General features: G+C 49.9%; 1 protein-coding gene across 4 annotated transcripts in view; it reads left to right on the top strand.

Moving 5' to 3' along the window:
- STK32B (serine/threonine kinase 32B) overlaps nt 1-18,782 on the top strand; it is a 416,842-nt gene that overhangs the window by 392,480 nt on the left and 5,580 nt on the right. For 3 of the 4 annotated variants that reach the window (XM_082727482.1, XM_082727483.1, XM_082727484.1), the window contains 3 exons: nt 178-303; nt 3,102-3,233; nt 4,921-4,985. In XM_082727482.1, coding sequence (XP_082583608.1) covers nt 178-303; nt 3,102-3,233; nt 4,921-4,985 — 323 coding nt within the window. Of the gene's footprint in view, nt 1-177; nt 304-3,101; nt 3,234-4,920; nt 4,986-15,893; nt 15,922-18,782 lie in introns of those variants that run through there. The other variant, XM_082727485.1, reaches the window with a different exon arrangement.

The raw sequence follows: 18,782 nt of genomic DNA on the forward strand, positions 1-18,782 counted from the left end.
CTGGTGACAAAGGGATGAGTATTGGGGACACTTCTGACAATGGCAACCCAGAGCACAGCATTAATGGAGCATAAAAGCAGGGGCACCTTCATTTTTGCTAGATTTCTACCTTCAGGGTCCCCGTTGACGTCAGCGGGACACCTGGCTCGTGCAAGCATGTTTGCCGTCTGCCCGCAGCTCCTGACCAAGGATCCAGAGAGCCGCCTGTCCAGCCTCGGTGACGTTCAGAGTGCGCCCTACTTGTCCGACATGAACTGGGATGCAGTGTTCGAGAAGGCACTGACGCCCGGCTTTGTGCCTAATGTAAGTGGGGGTCTCGTCCAGTGGCATGCCATCCCTCTGCAGGGTCCCTTGCCCTGCTCTAGAGGAAAAGCCTTAAGCTGGCTAGGGAGGCCTCTGCTGGCCATGGCCGCAGGAGCCCCCAAAGGGCTCCCATTATGCCAAGACTGAGTGTATATTTGGACCTTATTTCCAAGATTCCACCTGGGAGGCTTCTCTCCTTGTAGGTTTTTGTGGGCACAGTGCCTCCCTTCTTTTATTGAATCACACCCACTGTGTGCACAGGTCCAGGCACTTGGGGGGGAGAATCACACCTACTGTGTGCATCCACCCACACATTCATCCACACGCCCAGGAACACAGCCGGCGTGGCCTCATGGAGTGCCTACATGCGCAGGCACTGCGTGAGACTCGAGGTTAAGCCCTGTAAAGAAAACAGTCTTGGCGCCCGTTGTCAGGGAGATTACGAACGAGAGCAGGCCTCCTCAACCATGCTACAGTCACTTGACGTTAGAGCCAGATGATTCTTCAGTGGGGGCCTGACCTGCCCATCAGAGACTGTTCAGCCATATCCCTAAACTCTGCCCACAGTGTGTTAGTAGCCCTCCCCGGCTGTGACAGCCAAAACCGTCTCCAGACATTGCCAAGCACCCCTGGGGACAGCTGCCCCTGTTGACAACCAGTGGGCTAGGAATTTTGTACAAACAACAAGCCAATCAACATACAAAGGCACCTATAGAGACCCAGAGCTGAGTCCTGGAGGGGACTGCAGGCTGTCCCACTCCGGGGGGCCCAGGCCATAGAGACTTGGGTTCACTCCCGCCTCTGTGACCTCAGGTGTGCTCCAGGAGGGCTTCTTCACCTGGACTGGGGAGACAGGAGAGACCACCCCCCTCCCACAGAGCTTGGGAAGAATAAATGCCAAAAGGCCTCCAAAGACTCAGAGCAGGACCTGGTACTCAGTGATCCCTCATTAAATACCACCCTGGTAATGTCTGTTTTAATGAATAAGCTTGCTGGAGTTCTGGACTCCCTTTCTTGGCTTCCCCCAGGACGCATGCTCTGGATATGCCAGAGAAATATTCTAGCCTCCTTGATGGTCCTCTTCTGCTCCTCTCAGGCTATGGGAGATGAAACCCAGGGATCTCCACACAGTCCTTTGTATGGAACACAGATTGCCTAAAACAGTCTCCCGGTGGCCAGGGCTGAGCCTTCCCCAAGGCTGTATGCCTGGGTGACCCTTGGGGCCAACAGATGTTATGTCCATCAGCCTTTGGTAGCCCGCACCTGCTGCTCTCCCCCAAGCCCACCCAAATACACTTTCGCATCCTCACGTGCACACTCACACTCATGCACACTTCCACACAAACATGAGCAGGGGACCCCTGCTTCAGCCATACTAAGCGACTGCCCTCTGTCCACGTTGTTTCTTAGCCGTGTACCTGCACACATGCTGCTTCCTCCACTGGGGATGCCCTTCCTCTCCTTGTCCCCTGGCATCTCCTGTCCCTCCTTCGAGACAGCTTCAAACCCAGTGACTGATCCATTTGAGGGTCTTGGTAACTGCCTTCTGGAAGGGAGGCAAACTTTAGCATTGCTTCTGATGGAATATGCCCCGGGCCAGCCCCCCACCTCCTTACCTGGAGTGAATCGCAGCCTCTCTGGTCCTGCACTGGACAGGTACGTAGATCTATGTGAGCAGTTAATGTATTCTGTATTGGAATGAGTGAGTGAGTGAGTGAGGGAGTGAGTGAATGCCATTCTGGTACAGGGCATCTGCCATCCCCCCCTTCTGGAGGCCAGAGCCCATGTAGCTGGGGCTGGCCTCTGCCTGAGAAAGACCCCAGAACAACGGATGGAGCTTGGAGGCACTAGAAGTTCTGGATGTGTGATTGTCACACAGATATAAACAGGTTAATGATCATGGTGTAATGGGACTGAGTGTTCTGCAAGCCAGACGTTATTCTGAAATTCCACATGCATTATCTCATACAAACTTTACAAATACTACCTACAAGAAGTTGTTCTCGTAGGTAGTGTTCTCAGATTGAGTAACTTGCCCATGATTGCTCAGTGAGAAATTGACCTCAGGAAGTCTATATCCAGAGTCTGTATTGGAATGAGTGAGTGAGTGAGTGAGGGAGTGAGTGAATGAATGAATGGATGGCAGATAAATCAGTCCAGTAAAGACTTGGACCAGCTCTTTGGAAGAGGTTCCCATGGACCTCAAGACTGTGGATGGCATAACCACGAGGCTGTATTGCCAGAAGGGACTGGTGATCCACGGCCACCTGGCAACTTGGATCCAGAGTCCAGAAGTCAGGGAGACAAAATTCCTCCTGACCAAAGTGGGTGGAGCCCAGCCTGCTCCAGCTGAGGGCTGAGGCAGCCAGCATGAGGAACTGGGTGTATTATGGTCAGAAATGGCATTTTGAATTATTAAAAATGAGAGTTATAGAAAAAAGAGTCATAACCTTCAATTATGTGTGTGATAAAATAAGTGAGTAATTCACACTGGGTAACTGAACTCAGACCGGCAAAGTGACCCTTCCCAGGAAGAAGACTGAGGAGCCCCCTGGTTGTTAACAGCGGTGTTGGGGGCGGGGGGGGGGATTCAGGGATGAATGAGCGAGGTCTGCAGCAAGAATGTGAATGTGTTGCTTCTCCTCACAGGGAAAAAAAACAACAACAACACGTTAGCTGGGTACCCCACTGTAGCAGTTAATCATTAATGTGTTGAATGAATGAATGAATGAATGAAGGCATGTCCAAGGATGGGTGGAACCAAGACAGACCGAGTCTGCCTCTCCACTTGCTTTCAGAAAGGGAGACTGAATTGTGATCCCACATTTGAACTTGAAGAAATGATCCTCGAATCCAAGCCGCTTCACAAGAAGAAGAAGAGGTTGGCGAAGAACAGGTCCAAAGACGGCACGAAGGACGGCTGTCCTCTGGTGAGCGGGGTCTCAGGAGTGGACCCCAGGAGGGGAGGAGGCCTAGACGCCAGAGAATGGGAAGGAGCGAGGCTGCTCTTTAGGCAGGTGGAGGCATATCCCTTGGCCTCTCCGCACACCTTCATTTGCAGTCAATAAAGTGGCTCAATCGAAGGTGTGGTTTTACAGCACGAGACCCGCTGCAGGTGCACATGTATGTCCATCTGTGCCACTCACGTGGCTGTGAGTCCTAGTGCAGGAGCCTCCTGTGTTTCTGAGCAGAGTGGAAGAAAGCCTGCCATGCGGCGGGGGGTGGGGGGGTGGGGGGGTGGTCACCACGCCATACTGGACAGTCCTGGGTGCCCTCTGGAAAGACTGTGCTATGGAGTCACCCAAGGTTGGGGTGGGGAGGCAACTTTTGTGGGTCCCACGGAGAGTTCAAGCCACCAGAATGCATTCTGTCACAATTCTGAAGGCCAGAGTTCAAGATGCAGGTATGGGCAGAGCACCACTCTCTCCAAAGGCTGCGGGGAGGGTCCTTTCCTCTTTCTCCCCCTTCCGGTGGGGCTAGCGGTCATTGGCCCCTTCCTTGGCTTGCAGCTGCTTTCTCCCCTACACGCCTCCTTTCCGGTGGTGCTCTCCCGTCTGTGTCCTTGGACCTTCGCACAGCATTCTTCTAAGGACACCAGCTATTGGTTGGGGGCCCATCCTTCTCTAGTAGGACTTCAAAGACCCTGTTTCCAGATAAGGTCCCATTCACCATTAGGAAGGCTTGGGACTTCAACACGTCTGGTTGTTTGTTTGTTTGTTTTATGATTTTATTTATTTATTTTAGAGAGATGGGGAGAGAGAGTGCTGGTGGGGAGGAGCAGTGGGGAAGGGAGAGGGAGAAAGACTCTGATGCAGAGCAGACTCCTTGCTCACCAGGGAGCTGGACTCAGGGCTCAATCCCACAACCTGTGAGATGATGACCTCAGCCCAGACCAAGCGCCGGACACTTAAAGGATGGAGCCAACCAAATGCCCCTTAACACATCTTTTTAAGGGGCATGATTAACTCACAATTCCCTGTTTCCCCTTAAAAAGATTTAAAATTCTATTTTACAACCACATTGATATGAAGATGAAGATAGCTTTTGATGTTAAAGGTTCTTTTTTTTTTTCTCCTAAGTTTAAAAGAAATGTAAACATTTGTGTAGCCTTTAAAACTAGAGCTGGCCTGGAGACACCTGCGTGTGTGCTGACAAGGGTGCCTGAGGGTGGACGGGGCTCTGGTGTCCATCTGGCATTCAGGCAGCCTCTGGGACATGTGTCACAGAGCACTTGTCCTCAGCATCTGTTCTTGAAGAGGACGAGCACCTTTGCAAGGTTGTCTTGACATTCTCCTCCCCAACCCATCTCACTTCTTAATTGGGCCAAATGAATATTCCAGCAATCAGGAAACCAACTTCATGATTTTCAACCCATGTTCCATTCCAACATGACTTTTAAGTTTGATTTAATGGCTTAAAATTGTGGGAAACATCTTCATCTGCCAGGCTCCCCTTACAGCCACCCATACCATCAGGGCTGGACCAGCCATGTAGCTCACCCCTGGCCCCAAGCGGCTGCAGTCCCATTTAGGTCCAGCTTTGTTCATCATCACTCCTCCATCATGCCCCCCTGGAGGGTACTCCATCATTTACGTTTGCCTCTCTGCTCTTTGGCAGAATGGACACCTCCAGCAATGCCTGGAGACCGTACGGAAGGAATTCATCATATTCAACAGAGAGAAGTAAGTCCTCCACCAGCACCTGCTGTACAGAGCTCCCCACCCCTGACCAGATGGCAGCAGGTCTTCCTGGGAGAATGGTGGTCCCTGGCCCCCTGGCGAAGACAGCCATGGTGCAGGAAAGGAAGCGGCAGGCGGCCCCATGCTGTGATCCTGCCTCCGCCATGCGAGCCAGGGGCTAACTTCAGCTCCCTGGCCCTCAGGGTCTTCAGGTGACATGGAGTAGCCATGGCAGGACCAGGCCAGCGCACGGGGATGCTAATGTAGCAGGGCAGGCTCACAGAGGGCTCGGTGCCCGAGGTCCGGATAGAAACCGCCCAGGGTCCACCCCTGCCAGACTGAGTGTGACCGTGTGGGATGGGATGGCTCACTTCACTGAGCCGCATTTTCAGCATTGACAGAACGGAAATCCCTCACTTGCAGTGGGGTTGTTGCAAGATTGAATGAGGCTGGGGATACCATGCCACCCAAGGTCAGAGTCTTCATGAAAAGATTTGCTATTCTTGCTATTATTTAAGGGGGTGAGATGGCGTGGGCTGGCCATGCAGGGACTCTGGCATCCCAGGCTGGCAGGCGCTGGGACAACATCAGGTTAGGAGGGGCTCGGGCGGGGTCGGAGCTGGCCACATGACTGCCTATGCAGGGGTCGGTCAGCAAAGGAAGCAGGAGGCCCAGGCTGGGTCCCAGAAGGATGATTGTCAGTGGCTTATCCAAGTGGGGCTGATTAACGAGAGCAGGACTCAGGCAGGGCTGGGCTTATGGGGTGGGCGCCGAAGGCAGGACCTACAGCAGACTGTTCCATATGATGGACACTGAATGGGTCCTTGGGCTCGCAGGGCCTCTCAGATATGCTTCCGGCCTTCCAAGAGAGCCAGATGGGTAAGTCCCAGTGGGAGCCCTGTGCCGTCACCGGGTCTGTGCTGCAGCAGAGGGAATGTCTGCCACGGGAAACACGGCAGCCCAGGCAGCAGTGTGCCGAGCTCAGCCTGGGTGTCAGGGAAGCTTCCCAAGGCACTGTGCCTGGCTGGGTCCTAAGGGGCGGGAAGGGGAACGGCATGGAGGGCCAGAGGTGGTACACAGAGTACAAAAGTACAGTATACAGAGAAACAAAATGTAGACACAGCAGCCAGTGAAGAAGTTTGACTTTGGAGAGCATGCATGGGGGCGGGTGGTGGTGGAAGGTGAGGGACCCTGCTCAGTGTTGTTTGGGTTCCAGCCAGTGGGCTGCTGGACAGGGCAGGGCCCCACTCCCCATGAGGCACTGGGACAGGCCTATCATTTGTCCTGGGTGGTGACAGCTCTCTAACTGGGGGTGCCCAGATCAGTCCCGCCCACACACACACCAGGCCAGAGCAGCAGCCTTGCCCCTGCAGGACAAGGTCTGTCTGGTGCCCATGTTCTGTCCTGCAGAACAGGAAAGGCCTCCATGACCGCAGTCCCTCAGACCTGGGGAAGATGGCAGCAGACATGGGGGTGATTTCAGAGCTCACCGTCATTTCCCTGCTGTCCTGCCAGCTCTGAGGCTCACGGTCCCTCCCCAGTCTAGAAACCTGGCAGCAGGTTCTTCTGTTCAAACCAGCTTGGGAACCCTGGACCATGGGCTCAGGCAGCCATGTTCTGGACCCGTCCTCCCTTCAGGCCTGGATGGAGCGGTCCTCAGAGAGGACCTGCTAGCAGACTCGAGCCTGTGGAACACCTGAGCAGTGACAGACCCAAGCAGGCAATGGTGGCGTGTCACTCTGTGCCATGTGCCCGAAGACGCCTCATTTGGAATCCAAAGAATCCAAATTATTTCCTTCTAAATGAAAATGAGATCTTCCTCCTTGTGTCACTGAGGGCTCGCCTCTGGCTCCATTTAGCAGGAACACCACTGTAAGGTGACTTCAACCAATAAGATGTTCTTTCTCACATGGAAAAGTCAACTGATCAGGGAAACATAGTAGGATTGCCCTGCCTTGGGAAGGCCTCCTTAGAGATTTGTGGTCATGGATTAGAAGTGAGGCTGGCACAGATAACAGGAGTTGGCAAAAGAAAGAAAGAAAGAAAGAGAGGGGAGTTGTTTCCCAGACAGGGGCACCCAAGACTGGCATGGGCAGAAGAGGCAGGAGACAGGAGAGATGACGGCTGTGGGGGGGCGCTGTGGGCATGGGGTCAGACCTGTGGTTCTGGTCTTGCATCCCTCCCTGAACTGACCCCCACACGCCCAGGGCCCCCAAATGCTGGTAGGCTAGCTCGCACCTTCCATATGCAAGGATCCCTATGGTGGGCCTGGCTACATCCCACCAGGATGCTGTCTGAGCACCACATTGACCTCTCCACATCCAAGTTCTTTCCGCTCCACAGTGAACGTGGCCAGTGAGCCACGTCACACCCACCACAGCCCTCCCTGCTGCAGTTTCTCATCTGTACATGTCTGTGAGGGCTCCATTCAAGAGGTGGTTTCCCCAAAGCCAAGAGTTTCCCTTTTAAACCAAGGAAAAAAGTCGGACTTGTTTGTCCCCTGTGGTGGCAGCATCTGCCATGTCGGTACATGAGCCATGGGAACGTAATCTTCCTACCACATCTGCCGGTGACCGGTGGCCTGACTGGGGAGGGGATGACAAGATGCTGAGCTGGACTCGCCTTCATGCTTGCTGGGGTCATGTGGCCCCAGGTGGCCTCCAGTGGCTGTCGGCTTTCCTTCTCCATAGGGTTGTTGCAGACGTGATTAGTTAAGATGAGGTCCTATTGGAGGAGAGGGCCATCATCCCTCCTCCAATATGCCTCCAAAGCCACAATGATATGGAGGCAGGAATGCCAGGGATGGCCAGCAGCCACCAGAAGCTGGGAGAGTGGCTTGGACCAGATTCTGCCTCAGCCTCCAGGAGGAAGCAACCCGGCCACCACCTTGAGTTCAGACTTCTGGCCTCCAGAATCAAGAGACAATACAATTCTGCTGTTGTGAGCCCCACCCCCCAGATGGTGGTGATAAGTTATAGCTGCCGAACGAAATGGTACCACGTACTCTGAGCCAGAAACTGGCTGGTTAGCTAGCAGTCCTGGTGATCTGCATCTTAACCCACTCTTGGGGTCGTTTGGACACCCCATGGTTTAAGATCTTCTGCTGAGAGAAATCAAGTGTGCCCAAATGGGGCCTCTTCCAGCGGGTTTTGAGCAGGTCACAGGAAACCCTATCTAAAACTGCACTTTCCAGCCTTCCGTCTCCCTTGCTGTGGGATAGGGACCTGCAGCTTTGACCCCTCGAGGGCTTAAGCATGCTCTGAAGGGCCTCACGCCTGCATGGTTACTTGGCCTCTGTAAGACCCTCAGCGAGAATGAGCTCTGCAGCAGAGAAAAGTGTCCCTTTCCCCCATGCAATGAGGAAGTCGTCCTCAGCGTGCGGTACCCGGGGAATGCCAACAGGCATCAGCCATCCCAGCTCCAGTAGGAGATTCTCATTCAGTCCATTACCAGGAAGCTATCTTCTCAGATTGGACCCTGAGACACGGAAGCAGATCTAGTAGGACCGGTGCCCTCAGGAGGCTCACAGGTGGCAGGGGACATGCTGGGGTGCAGATGTACATGGACCACTGTTGAGACGCGGAGGACATGCCCTGGGTCTAACCTCTCTGGACCTCACGTTCTAAACGAGAGCAAAATTAAAATGAGCACTGCCTAATTTTCTAGAAACAAAGCTTATTGCTGGTTTCTGGTCTCAACAGACAGAAGGCTACCAGGCCAGATAGAATGTCTACTTCCCGGGACCAGGCCAGGGACTTAAAACCTTGGCAGCTGAGGCTCCCATTAACTTGAGAAACACACTGTGGGTCCTGTCCTCCTATTTTAAGAGATGAGTGCAGTTTTTCCAAAAGGTCTTTTCAATAGCCTGTGACAGAGTTTTCCAGAATCAGGAGGCCCTGGTGAGAGAGGAGTTTCAGGAGCTAGATTTTCTGTCCATGTCATCTCCTAAAGAAACCAACAGACTTAAAATCACATTAAAGCAACATTTGGAGGCTCTGAGAATGTTATATTTAAAAATTAAATGCTACATTTGTCATACTTAATAATACTATTAATAATAATAAGCAACATCGGTATATGATTCTATGGTTTGAGATCCCATTTCTTTAACCTGGATTTCTTAGCCTCAGTTCCATTGTCATTTGATGACGACTGACATCAGTGTTTTGATGCGGGGACCGTCCTGTGCATCGTATGTTTACCAGCATCTGTGACCTCTACCCATAGATACTGGCATCCCCTCTATCATTGCGACGACCCAAACTGACCCCAGACATTGCCCGATGTTCCCGTCACCCTGGTGAAGAGTCACTGCTTTGATCCTTCCTTTCCACACTTCCTGAGGTGCGTTATTACTAAGATTCCCAGCGTCTGCAGCTCTGAACTGGAATATAAAGGACTTGGGATCTAATCTCCCATCTCTTAGATTCTGGGATTCTTCTGCTGCATGTGCTTTCATCCAGCTGTTCAGCACGTGTTTACTCAGGGTCCAATACAGGGAGACACAGCTGGGAACAAGCCCCCCTGTTCTTTTTCTTTTCTTGTCTATTCTTTTCTTTTCTTTTTTTTTTTTTAAGATATTACAAGTAGGTGGAGAGGCAGGCGGGGGTGAGGGAACAGGGGGTGGGGGGAAGCAGGCTCCTTGCTGAGCAGAGAGCGTGACACAGGGCTTGATCCCAGGACCCTGAGGTCGTGACCTGACCCGAAGGCAGAGGCTTTAACTCACTGAGCCACCCAGGCACCCCCAAGCTCCCCTGTTCTCACAGGGTTAGCGCACTCAGGTAGTACAGGTTACCACACTCGGGTAGCATGAGCTTCAGGACCTGAAGGGAGGGGGTACTTCTGCAAGTGGTGTCTTCAGGGCGTCTCTCCAGGACATCCAGGTGGGGCAGTGGCTCTCACGGAACAGATGGCCATGAGGGCACACTCTTATTTGGGCATCTAGTCTATTCAATGCAATATGTCCATCCATCCTGTGAGCAGGTACTTTTACTCCTCCCCCACCCCATTATAGGTGAAGAAGGGCAGATTGAGGGCACCTGGCTAAGAGGTGGCAGGGCTGGGGTTCCATAGAGAGAATCAGGTTCCAGGGCCCAGGCACTAACTCAAAATGCAAAACGGCCTCTTGCCCCATACATTTGATGTTGAACAAGGGATTTCCATGAGCTGTATAGATATTGCCTGTCAGTGAACCCAGGTGTTATAGGTATAAGATGGTATGCATTCACATGACAGCAGTCTGTCCTCCTTACCTATCCTGAGACAGCACAAGAGCATCAAGTTACCACCAGGTTCAGCTGGGGACCAGAGTGGGATGCCTGGACTAAGGCATCAGAAGGATGAACAATCAAAATGTGTTGTGACCTCATCTGCGCAGGTTGCCTCCCTGGAAGACCCTGGGAGTAAGATAGGGACCCTCTGTTGTGGCCTGGAGCCACTGGGGGGATGGAGGTCAAGAAGCATGAAAGTATGATTCATTTCAAGCTCGGAAAGTGGATGAATGGGGCAGGCCCTGGTCCTGCTGCCCTCAGTGCCTGAGCAGGGGTCAGGGGTAGGCCCAGCCTCTCTGGCCTTGGGCTCAACATCATACCCTGGACTGGCTTGGGTATCAGTGATCTTTGACTATACAAGGTTTGTGCCATTTGCAGAGTCCTTTAATGTCCCTCTTGTTTCTTCAGCAACCCATGGGGAAGGAAGAAAAGGGTTCTACCTGCATCTTTCAGATTAATCTGCAAATGAGGGACCTGCGCTGCTGGCACATTCCTTGGCCCCATTGCTAGAAAGAGGTGAAAGTCAAGGACCCTGCCTTCTGAAACAAGGCCAGCATATTTAGGTTCTCTCCAGTCTTTGAGATTCTGATCATATGGTCCAAACGTCATTTATAGGTGAGGATAGACAGGAAAGGGAGCCAACAAACAATTGAGAGCAACTCTATTCTAAACTCTGGAGTAAGGGGAGCACCTTACAGCCATCTGCTCATTCCATTCTCATCACGGTTCTATTCATAGGATTTCTCCTCCCATTTCACAGTTAGGGAAACTGATAAAAGCCTAACTGGGACTATAGTGGCCTCTCTGAATCTCAGAAGGTCTCGAAGCTTTACTGCCCACTGTGGCGGAGGGGAAGAGCCCAAGTGACTGTGTTAGGGAAGGCCAGGATTTCTGGGATCACTGCTCTGCAAGGAAGATGGTGCCTTTCCAAAGCCCAAGAAAATGGCCAGGGAAAATCAGCTCAGTGACCTGGAACAGCAGGAGGAATTTCAGCCACGTATGAAGATGGCCTCGCGGGTGCTTGGATTGCAGAATCGTGATAGTTCCATGAAAACTTGAGAGTTCCATGAAAACTCAAGAGTCAAGGCCCTCTGCCAGTTCCATCAAGGGGGACTGAAGCCTGGTTGAAAAGGGGCTCCTTCTTACACTGTTGGTTGGAATGCAAGCTGGTGCAGCCACTTTGGAAAACAGTGTGGAGGCTCCTCAAGAAATTGAAAATAGAGCTACCCTATGACCTAGTAATTGCACTACTGGGCATTTACTCCAAAGATACAGGTGTAGTGAAAAGTAGGGCCATCTGTACCCCAATGTTTATAGCAGCAATGTCCATGATAGCCAAACTGTGGAAAGAGCTGAGATGCCCTTTAGCAGATGAATGGAGATATGGTCCATATGTACAATGGAATATTACTCAGCCATCAGAAAGGATGAATACCCAACTTTTGCATCAACATGGATGGGACTGGGGGAGATTATGCTCAGTGAGCTAAGTCAAGCAGAGAAAGTCAATTATCATATGGCTTCACTTACTTGTGGAGCATAAGGAATAACATGGAGGACTTTAGGAAAAAGAAAGGAAAAGTGAATTGGAGGATATAGGAGGGGGAGCTAAACCATGAGAGACTATGGACTCTGAGAAACAAACTGAGGGCTTTGGGGGAAATAGGTTAACCTAGTGGTGGGTATTAAGGAGGGGACATATTGCATGGAACACTGGGTGTAAACAATGAATCTTGGAACACTTCATCAAAAACTGATGATATACCATATGGTGACTAACATAACATAATAAAAAATAATAATTTAAAAAAAGGGGGGCTCCTGATCTTGACATGTTCCTCCCAGCCAGTGGAAGACCCAGGAAAATATAGCATGGCAGGTTTCCAGTGGGTTAAGGGGTGACATGCGGTCCCTGACAAATAGCCCTGCGTCCATAAGACCCTATTTGTATTAGGAGTACAATGCTGTCACTGGTCTGCTCAGGCTTAGATTATTTAAATTCCTGTCTTTTTTCCCCTTCAATCAGTTCTCTTTAGTAAGACAGAGGTACCTTATTTTGTAAGGGAGTGCTTAGAGGCCTTATTAAATCCTTTATGAAATAGGACTGTGTAGGAGTTTGAAAATTATAAGTAGGATCTAATGGTCTGCTTTGAAGTAAATGCTGTTGTTTTAGTCCTGGTCTAATTTTCTCTCCATTACATCTACAAATATCATTACCAGCCAGTTAAATGAAATAATACTATCACTGTGTGTGCATGTTGCAAACCTGTTATATGCCATGCATTTACATTTTATCTAAAATTAATCCTCACCACAACCTTGATTTGTAAATGCAGACATCTAGAGAGAAGTAGTCATTTGCCTGAGGTCAGCAGTCCGTGTTTTATATACCTGGGGACCCACATAGGTTTCCACTATACTACTCTGGCTCTCGCCTTTAATTTTTTATTAAAATACCCAAGTGAAGCAAGGGAGAGCATTGCCTAGAATGTATGTTTAAAAAAAAAAGGAGTATAAACAGTAAGATGGTCTGAAATAAGTGCTTAAGGGTAACTGGCAACTTCTCTTAGGATCCTTAATGTTGATTTCCTCCACTTAATCTAGCTCCGGCCCTCTCCGAGGCTTCTTATGAAAAAGCCTCAGATTCTTTGCCTGAAATGCCTACTTTGTGGGTTGCACTGTGTCCCTTAGAGGGATATAATGAACTCCTGGACTGCGCACCCCCCCCATACTGTATTTGAATAGAGGTCTTTGCAGAAGTGATCAAGTTAAGATGATGTTGAACCGGATGAGAGTGGACCATAAATCCAATCACTAGGGTCTCAATAAGGAGAGGGACATTGAAGACAGAGGCAAAGACTGGAGTGATGCAGCCACAGTCCAGGGTGTGGCCAGGATTACTGACAACCCCTGGAAGCTGGAAGAGACAAGGAAGGATTTTCCCCCAGAGCTCCGCTGACACCTTGAATTGCAGACTTCTGGCCTCCAGAACTTCGAGAGAATACATTTCACCCAGAAGCTGGTACTTCATCAGGCACCCCTGAGAAACACACACACCTTCCAGGGACTAATTGAGTTTCCACAACTGGCAGCCATGAACCCTGGATTCCTCCCAAATTTTAACCAAAATTTTAAGTATACCTATTAGTCGCAGAAAAGTTATTTTACAAATAGCGCAAAATAAATAAAAATTAGTGATTTCGAAAGGATGCACATTTGACACAAAAATAAATGAGTGATATTTTAATAAATTTAATAATTATCCACATATGTCTCATTGCCTCACCTGAAAATACTGTGGCACCGGAAGGTCACAGAGACAGATACCAGCATAAATGTTGCCTTCCCTGAACTGTCATGGCTGCAACGGATGGAGAGAAAAAGCTAATGGCCTAGGTAAAACAGGATTCACTGGGGGGCTTCTGTGGCCACAGGGAGGGCTGGGGTGCATGGGGACTCCAAGGTCACTGGGACCCAGGCCAGGACTCACTCCTTCCTTCTCTTGGCAACTTCTGTTTCTCTGCACTTTGAAGTCCTTTTCTTTTACTGTAAACCAGTCCTTTCCACACAGTGGAAGACACAGAGAGTGCCATAGTCTCCCAGCTCTACCACCCAACTCAAGAAAGGAGATGAAAGAGGATGCGAAGGGGAAGGTTTTCCAGATCTCAAATTCTAGTATCTCAGGGAATGGCTCTGATTGGCCCAGCTTGGGTCAGGTGATATCTCCTGGACCAATCTGATCTGGCCATCAGAGGGGGACTCTGATTGGTACTGCTTGGGTCAAGCTCTTGCCTTACCCAATCAATGGAAAGGACCAGGAAGGTGAGGTCTATTAAAGGTGGCAGCTGCTGTCTGAACCCAGAACCACAAAGGCAAGATAATGGCAATGCTCTCCACTGAGGGGAATTGATAGTGTAGGGTTAATTGAGTCCAGGAGAGGAAATAAAAGGGGGGCATGACAGATACTGAAGTCTAGGGAAGACTAATAAAGAAGAAGCAGGTGGTCCCACTTGGCTTCCCATCTGACCTCTTCTGGGCAGGTGAAACATGGTAACCATACATGGATGCGGGCAGGGAGGGTAGGGGGACAGACAGGGCTGGCTGCCCAAGCAGAGAGGTGAGCAGCCCCAAAGTGGACCCTGAGCCCAGGCCCCTCAACTGTCAAAGAGTTCATTCTTGTCTGAAGACACAGGGTTTCCCTACAGGAACTCCACAGCTCTGAACTGCACTGATGCCATTATTCACCAACAGACCAGTGTCTGGACCTCCAGATCCTACACCCAGATCAATTCCCCAATCTCAGGGGCTTACAACAACAAAGATTTGTTTCTTACTCATGCTATATGTCTATAGCAGGTCATGAAGTGGGTGGGGGTTTGCTGCTCCCACATCACCATCATCCTCCTCACTCCAGAACCCAGCCTGAAACAGCATTTCTGGAGCATCACAGTGACAGAGGAAAGACACTTTGAGAGGGTCTAGCATCAGCCCTGCTCCAGCCTGTTGGTAGCATTTCTACTCAACCTCCTTGGCCAAAATTGGGCACACAGCCTGCCTAGCCCCAGGAGCCTGGAAGTGAGCTCCTGCCGACTGCCGGGAAAACGGCAGATCCAACTGGTAAACACCATTAGTGACTGCCCATCCACAAGGCTGCCCATGCATGACTTTCTTGTGCACCCAAATCATTGAGGACCCAGAAAGTATCCCCTGAAACTCAGCTCAGATACAGATCAGCCTCACCTCTAAATCTAGAGAGAAATCTGATCATGCAGGCATGCAGGAAGAGACATGTGGCTGGGATGGCAGAAAGAGCCATCCTCCTTTCAAGTCTTGAAAGTCCTCCTTGAAAGTCCTCCTTTCAAGCCTGGGCTTGGGTCTGAAGAGCTGTGTGACCCACCATCAGTTGCTCATCCTTTTGCTATCCCTTCTCATCCTCACTAGGGGCATTGTTAATTCTCCAGAAGGTGGACATAGGCATTCAGCAAGAAGGTGTTGGAGAACACACTCAATACCTCTTAGTACCCATCACTCAGAAACCTGAGACTGCATTCCCTTCCATTTTCCCCCAGCGAGATCTGTTTGCAAAGTGGGGGAGAGAAGGAGAGGATAGTAAGATAATCCGCTACATTTTGCTGTATCATACCCGCGGTGTAGCGGGCTCCATCCAAAGACTCCCTCAAATACATTTGCTTTTGGCTACAGCAGATAAAACAGACAGAATTCTAATGCTTCTGGCCAAAGGATGTTATTGAATTTGTGAGATAAGAGTTGCATACAAGGTGATCTTCCCAGTAAGTGATGAGGTTTGAAAGTAGAACAGCCAGTTATACTGAGTCTTTACTTAAGGAAGAGCCTTTCCAGTCTTGTGTTTCATCGGTCAGAATCCCAGAGGAAATACTCCAAGGAGATGTTAGTTGAAAAGGCCCTCTGCATGTCCCACTGCTCACACACAGGATAGTGCAGTGGACTGGGGCTTCAAGGAAGCCAGGAAGAGGGGGGAGAGGGAGACCATTGGGGGACAGGGCTACCTCAGCTAGAATAGTGACCTTCCAGTGTCCCCCTGCTCAAGGAGACTGTGCAGGGAGGTCCTGGGGAATAGATTCCCCAACTTGATTCCCCTTGCTCTTCTTGATCTCTGCAGGGATCCCCATTGACTAAACAAGCTGAAGCCAAGGGCTTAAGAGCTCTGCCCCCCTTCCCCACCAAGTCAGATTCCCAGGCACCAAGCAGGGCTGAGTGAAGGTAAGAACAATGGGAGATGGTCAGCCCAGGGGGCTTCAAAGAACTGAAGAGAGAGAATTATTCTAGAAAACACACTAAAGGCCAAAGGGGAGCAGCTGTCACAAGCATATTTCTGTTTCATTTCTAAGTAGAAGAGTTTCTACACTTCTGAGCTATCTGCCACGCAGAGGGCTGTCTTAGGGGGGTGGGCAGCAATGTTTTGCTAAGAGTGGTCTCCTCTAGGGATGCTAGAAAAGGGATTCTTGCAGTGCACACACAAGTCTACACTTCAGTAGACACCTCCCAACCCTAACCGGATAACCTCTGCTCAGTTTGGCATGTGTGCTTCCAGAACTTTCCTGTACTTCAACTCTGGTTTTCATGAACCACAGAGAAGCAGTATACATAATAGCTAAGAGCACAGACTCTGGAGTCAGACTGGCTTGTTTTCAATACTGATCCTTGCTAGCTAGCTTTGCGACCTTGGACCTCACGCTAGCCCCTCAGTCTCCTGATCTGCAAACTAGGATGCAAATACTTACTTCCTAGGGTGGTTGTTAGAATAAGTGAGTTAACACATGTTAATTACTTAAAAGCCTCTGCCACATAAGCAGCCCTATACAAGTGTTTGTTCATATAATTCATTATATACAAAATTATCAAACCATATCCATTAATTACTGTGTCAAACATTGTTTTGCCTTTATTTTTTTAATACACACACACACACAGAGAGAGAGAGAGTAACAACCTATCCCAACTCCCTCAGCTACAAAAGAAAAAGCTCCATGAGAAAGGGGAACCCTCCTACACTGTTGGTGGGAATGCAAGCTGGTGCAGCCACTCTGGAAAACAGCATGGAGGTTCCTCAGAATGTTGAAAATAGAACTGCCCTATGACCCAGCAATTGCACTATTGGGTATTTACCCTAAAGATACAAATGTAGTGATCCAAAGGGGCACATGCACCCGAATGTTTATAGCAGCAATGTCCACAATAGCCAAACTATGGAAAGAACCTAGATGTCCATCCACAGATGAATGGATCAAGAAGATGTGGTATATATACACAATGGAATACTATGCAGCCATCAAAAGAAATGAAATCTTGCCATTTGCGACAACATGGATGGAACTAGAGCGTATCATGCTTAGCGAAATAAGTCAAGCAGAGAAAGACAACTATCATATGATCTCCCTGATATGAGGAAGTGGTGATGCAACATGGAGGCTTAAGTGGGTAGGAGAAGAATAAATGAAACAAGATGGGATTGGGAGGGAGACAAACCATAAGTGACTCTTAATCTCACAAAACAAACTGAGGGTTGCTGGGGGGAGGGGGTTTGGGAGAAGGGGGTGGGATTATGGACATTGGGGAGGGTATGTGCTTTGGTGAGTGCTGTGAAGTGTGTAAACCTGGTGATTCACAGACCTGTACCCCTGGGGATAAAAATATATGTTTATAAAAAATAAAAAGTTAAAAAAAAAAAAAAAACGGCAAAGTTTGAAATGAAAAAAAAAAAAAAAAGCTCCATGTATGTTAACTCATGTAAATTTTTGCCCACAAGGGCCATGACTCACTAGTTTTGCAAATGGCAATCCAATTTTTGTCCAGCTAGGACACCCTGTTGCTTCATCTAATTACACCTGGCCTTTTCTCCCCCTTGGGGTGTTGACACAGAGTCTGCCAACCTGGGAAAGCACCCTGCTTAATAAAGGGTGGGCATTTATTCCTTTATTGGCCCACCCATCCTTCTGGCATCTGCGGTTTGTGTACCTGCTGCAGGCTGGTTGCTGGCCTGGGTGCTGAAAACATAACAGATGCCATGCTGTGGCCCTCTTCCAGTGGATGAGAGACACACTGTAGATGAGAGACACAGTGGATTGGGAGACCTGGTTCCAGTCTCCAGTTCCATGCCCTGGTCTTCCCTGGCTTAAGGCCCCCTCTGCATCCCACCACAAATGCTGGGGAGTGGATTCTCTTGTGCTAAGCCTGTTGTCCTACTTCACCCACGTCTGGGTCCTGACCCTCAGCCAACCCATGTATATCCCATTTCAGCACCCTCTGCTCCTCCAGTTCTTCTGCTCTGACCTCATCCCCAACAAGGATGTGGCCTGAAGAGCCATTTCTGGGGAACTCCTTGCTGGGAGTCACTCATCAGAACTACTGCAGGTAGTTAAGTTTTACTTATTGATCCTCAGTTTCCCCATCTGCAAAAGGGGAATACCCCACACTGATCATCATCATAAAAATAGCTGCTCTTCGCCTGGGTGGCTCTGTCAGTTAAGCAACTGCCTCTGGCTCAGGTCATGGTCCCAGGGTCCTGGGATCAAGCCCGGGGTCAGGCACTCTGCTCAGCAGGGAATCTGCTTCTCACTCTGTTTGACACCCTCCCCACCCCAACTCATGCACTATCTCTCAAATAAATACATGAATCTTTTTTTAAAAAAAATAGTTGCCCTTTATAAAGTACCTGCTATGGAACAGATAGTCGGATAGCACACAGTGGTTCGTCTTCTCCCATCCCTGTGTTACAGGTGAGGAGAGAGAGGCTTGAAGTCAAGAGTGCCCAGCCATTCGGCCAGTGATGGTGAGGCTGGGCCTCTGACCTAACTCCCAGCCCTGCACTCTCCCACTGCACCACTTTGCCCCTCCATTCATGTTTCTACACCGCCAGGAAACATACATGGGGAGAGCCAGTGGAATGCTAGGAATAGGTGTGAAAGCACTTTATACTGACTACATTCATGAAAACCAGGCTCTCACATCAGAGGTCAGGCCTCACCTATAGAAAGTCCATAGCAGATGG

The sequence above is a fragment of the Mustela nivalis genome (assembly GCF_964662115.1).
Source record: "Mustela nivalis genome assembly, chromosome: 4".
NCBI lineage: Eukaryota > Metazoa > Chordata > Mammalia > Carnivora > Mustelidae > Mustela > Mustela nivalis.